Source organism: Limulus polyphemus, unplaced genomic scaffold (genome assembly GCF_000517525.1).
Source record: "Limulus polyphemus unplaced genomic scaffold, Limulus_polyphemus-2.1.2 Scaffold1390, whole genome shotgun sequence".
NCBI classification, from domain to species: domain Eukaryota; kingdom Metazoa; phylum Arthropoda; class Merostomata; order Xiphosura; family Limulidae; genus Limulus; species Limulus polyphemus.
The window spans coordinates 284,536-287,720 of NW_013667000.1; the positions used below are offsets into that span (position 1 = coordinate 284,536).

General features: G+C 32.6%; 1 protein-coding gene across 1 annotated transcript in view; it reads left to right on the forward strand.

Annotated features, from left to right (window-relative positions):
- LOC106463381 (serine protease nudel-like) overlaps positions 1-3,179 on the forward strand; it is a 22,788-nt gene extending 19,609 nt beyond the window's left edge. Inside the window, exon 13 of the mRNA XM_022390854.1 lies at positions 1,967-3,179. Within this exon, the coding sequence (XP_022246562.1) occupies positions 1,967-2,103 (137 nt within the window). The 3' untranslated portion in view covers positions 2,104-3,179. The remainder of the gene's footprint in view (positions 1-1,966) is intronic.
- The last annotated feature ends 6 nt before the right edge of the window (positions 3,180-3,185 follow it).

Genomic DNA, 3,185 nt, shown 5'->3' on the forward strand with positions numbered 1-3,185 from the left:
CTAACACCCCGGGGTGCCTAGATACCTCTTCTAAGTTTTGCAACAGTTCCGGTCATGTGACTTCTTTGTTCAATACTGTATATATATATATACTCGTGTCAGTGTAAATTACTTGTACCTGATGATGATGACAAAACCTTGTCGAAACGTTGTACATTTGCTGTTATGTTAAACTTATATTAAAGTTTTTCTTCATTACCAATTCAAGCCGTCTCCAACCATTATTTGACTTAATTTCAAATGAACTTTTGACTGGATTGTCATAGTGTTTTTTCATGATATTAACTTCCGTTTCTAAACATTCAGTGAAGCATAACTCAACTGTCAGAGATGATACAGTTTACTTTTAATCTGATATCTATGTTATAAGTTTATATTTCTTTTACCTCCTTTTCAAATCTTTGGAGGCTGTTAGATGTTTCCCTTTAATTATTGTGAAGAAAAAGATATTACAGGTAAGTCTTAATGTTCTTCCTAATCACCTCACAACGGGATGTTTAGGGCCAGTTGATAAGTAAAAATAACTTATGAACCTTCTGGTGTTACAATAAAATACAGTTGAACTACAAAAGTATCTGTCCCTAATCGCCTCTTCTGCGGTACTTGTACTGTGTTCTTACAGTGTATTGTTGTTTGCGAATAAGATTACTACACTCACAGAAAATACCAGCAGCGCTGAGAGCCAATTGACATGCAAATCTCATATATGATGGAAACTATGTATTCAGTTGTTATTATTGTGTTACAAAACCAACAAGTGCGCAACACCCCTGTACTTCAAGTCAGGGGATGCTGCCTCACACCCCAGTACTCCCAGCTGCTGCGTCCCGAGATTAGGTTGAAAAATCTAATTTGCTAGGTTGACATATTGGTTGGCTAAATTATAATCAAGTGTATCTAGTGTTCCTTTATGTAAAAGTTGTGATGTTCTGTCTAATAATGAGCTTTTAAAGATCATAACATTTACTAAAGGAACACTAGAGATACTTGATGTAAATGTTATGATGTTCTGTCTAATAATGAGCTTTTAAAGATCATAACATCAACCAAAGGAACACTAGAGACACTTGATGTAAATGTTATGATGTTCTGTCTAATAATGAGCTTTCATGAAGAGCTGCTCGTTTTACTCTATCAGTTCTTACTGAATAAACAAGCAGTTGTCCACACCATATTTCAGTAAGCTAGATGAGTTTGTATGCTGACAGGTTAAGTTAGCAATTTTCTAATGGTGTTAAGCCTTAATACTATGTCGTAACATATGGGTTTAGAATAAATGAGGTGAATTATATATTTTCTGACTAAATCGTGTCTGTAACTTATTCATACAGTGATGCAAAGACATCTTTAACACAATTTTAGACCTGTAATGAAGCTACAGGAAAAAACCCTGAGAATTCGATAATTTTACAATTGTTAAAAAAAATCATTTTCAAAGATGACGTAAACAATTTTCTATCTTATATTAAAAAACCGCCTTAAAATCCTAATATGTTGATTATAAATTATTGAAATGTTGTGCAAATGCTGTGAAAATAGGTATTTTCAGGAATGAATCGAACTTATCCTAATAAAACGATTTACAGTCTTCTGATCATCCGAACGGTAATACAATCTATCAGTATCAGTAGGTAACAATTTGCAATACAAATTATTCTATCATAGCTTGTTTCATTATGATTTTCAGAATGGTTAATGTAGCATTACAGGCTAATATTTTAGATAATATTGAAGAGATTAGACGAATTATAAAATATTATACTGTTAGTAAAAAAAAAATATACGCATTACTACTTCAGCATTTAGTAATTAATTGTGTAATAACGAAAGTATGACATTACTGTGAAATAAACGGTTATGAAATTGTATTTGGTATTTTGGCGAATTCGTAGTCCTTTAATTTCATACATAAGTTTGTCATATAATACGAACTTTTTTGTCTAAAAGATGTACTTTTTGTCACTAGATGGCGACACATCTCCTGGAAACCGTTCACAGTGTCTTGGAATAAGATGTCCATTAGGGAAATGTGTGGAAGAAGTAAATGTCTGTGACCACAACATGGACTGTTCAGACGGATCAGATGAAATAAATTGTTCATAAAACATTATTGTTTTACCATTACCCGTGTTAGCATTCAATCAATTACAAATGGAAGATTGAGTGAACTACTGGTGATCAAAATTGGCAATGGTTTGCTATGAAAATGTTGGCTAAGCGCATACCCGTTATCGCATGGCTTTCAGTATTTAAAAGTTGTTTACATTTGTGTACATATACTTGCTAAGATCAGAGAGTGAGATTTCCCGCGAATCCAAGGCCAAGAAGTGCAATGAAAATATGTACAGTTCTTAAAGTGCTTTTCTTCCCTTGGTGGAGGTGGCAATTGGAAATGTGGAGGTACTGTCGGTGTTACAGTCTGCCAGATAACGTTTATCATCCGGGTTTTTTTTATGGTTTATGGTTTCTAATTGAACACATGAGGTATATCATATATTGAGCACCATATATCTATACATATAAGCAGTTAACCATATTCAAAACTAATTTTTTTTCCAGGCGTTTGACTAGGTTTAAATAGCAACATCCAACGTTTATCATGTTTGTCTTATTGGTCACGTCGATACAAGTCAATAACTTAACCTATATTTTGTCTTTGTAAGAGTGGCATCTAATACTTTATTTATTAACATCCGATAATTTAATTTTTTCTCTACCTAATTTATCTTCATCGTCAAATAACGTTTGTTGTTACGGAATATGTAGCATATGCCACAATTATGTATTTGGAAATTGAGAAACCTATTTCCAAAGTGAAACAGGATGACAGAAATAGTAGAAGAAACTATTTATTTGCGTTAAATTACTATAAGAATAATTGCACTGCTGCACTTTTTAAAACATTATACTGTCCGCTGTTAATATAAGCAGTTGTGGCTCAATGTCATTTTGTACGTTTGAATAATAACTTTCTACCAGATCTCCGAATAACAAGGATTACTACATTTTAGTTTCAAAGTTTGACTTTCTTAGTTCTGTTAGTGAAAGTGATGGATGACTGTTAACATTTTATAACGTCAAAATAAAAAGAATTATTTTGGTCGAAGAGTTACACCTACCCTTTTATACATAATATAGTTTACTAAATAATAAACAGTACAGAGTGGTCCAAAAAGATTACTTCT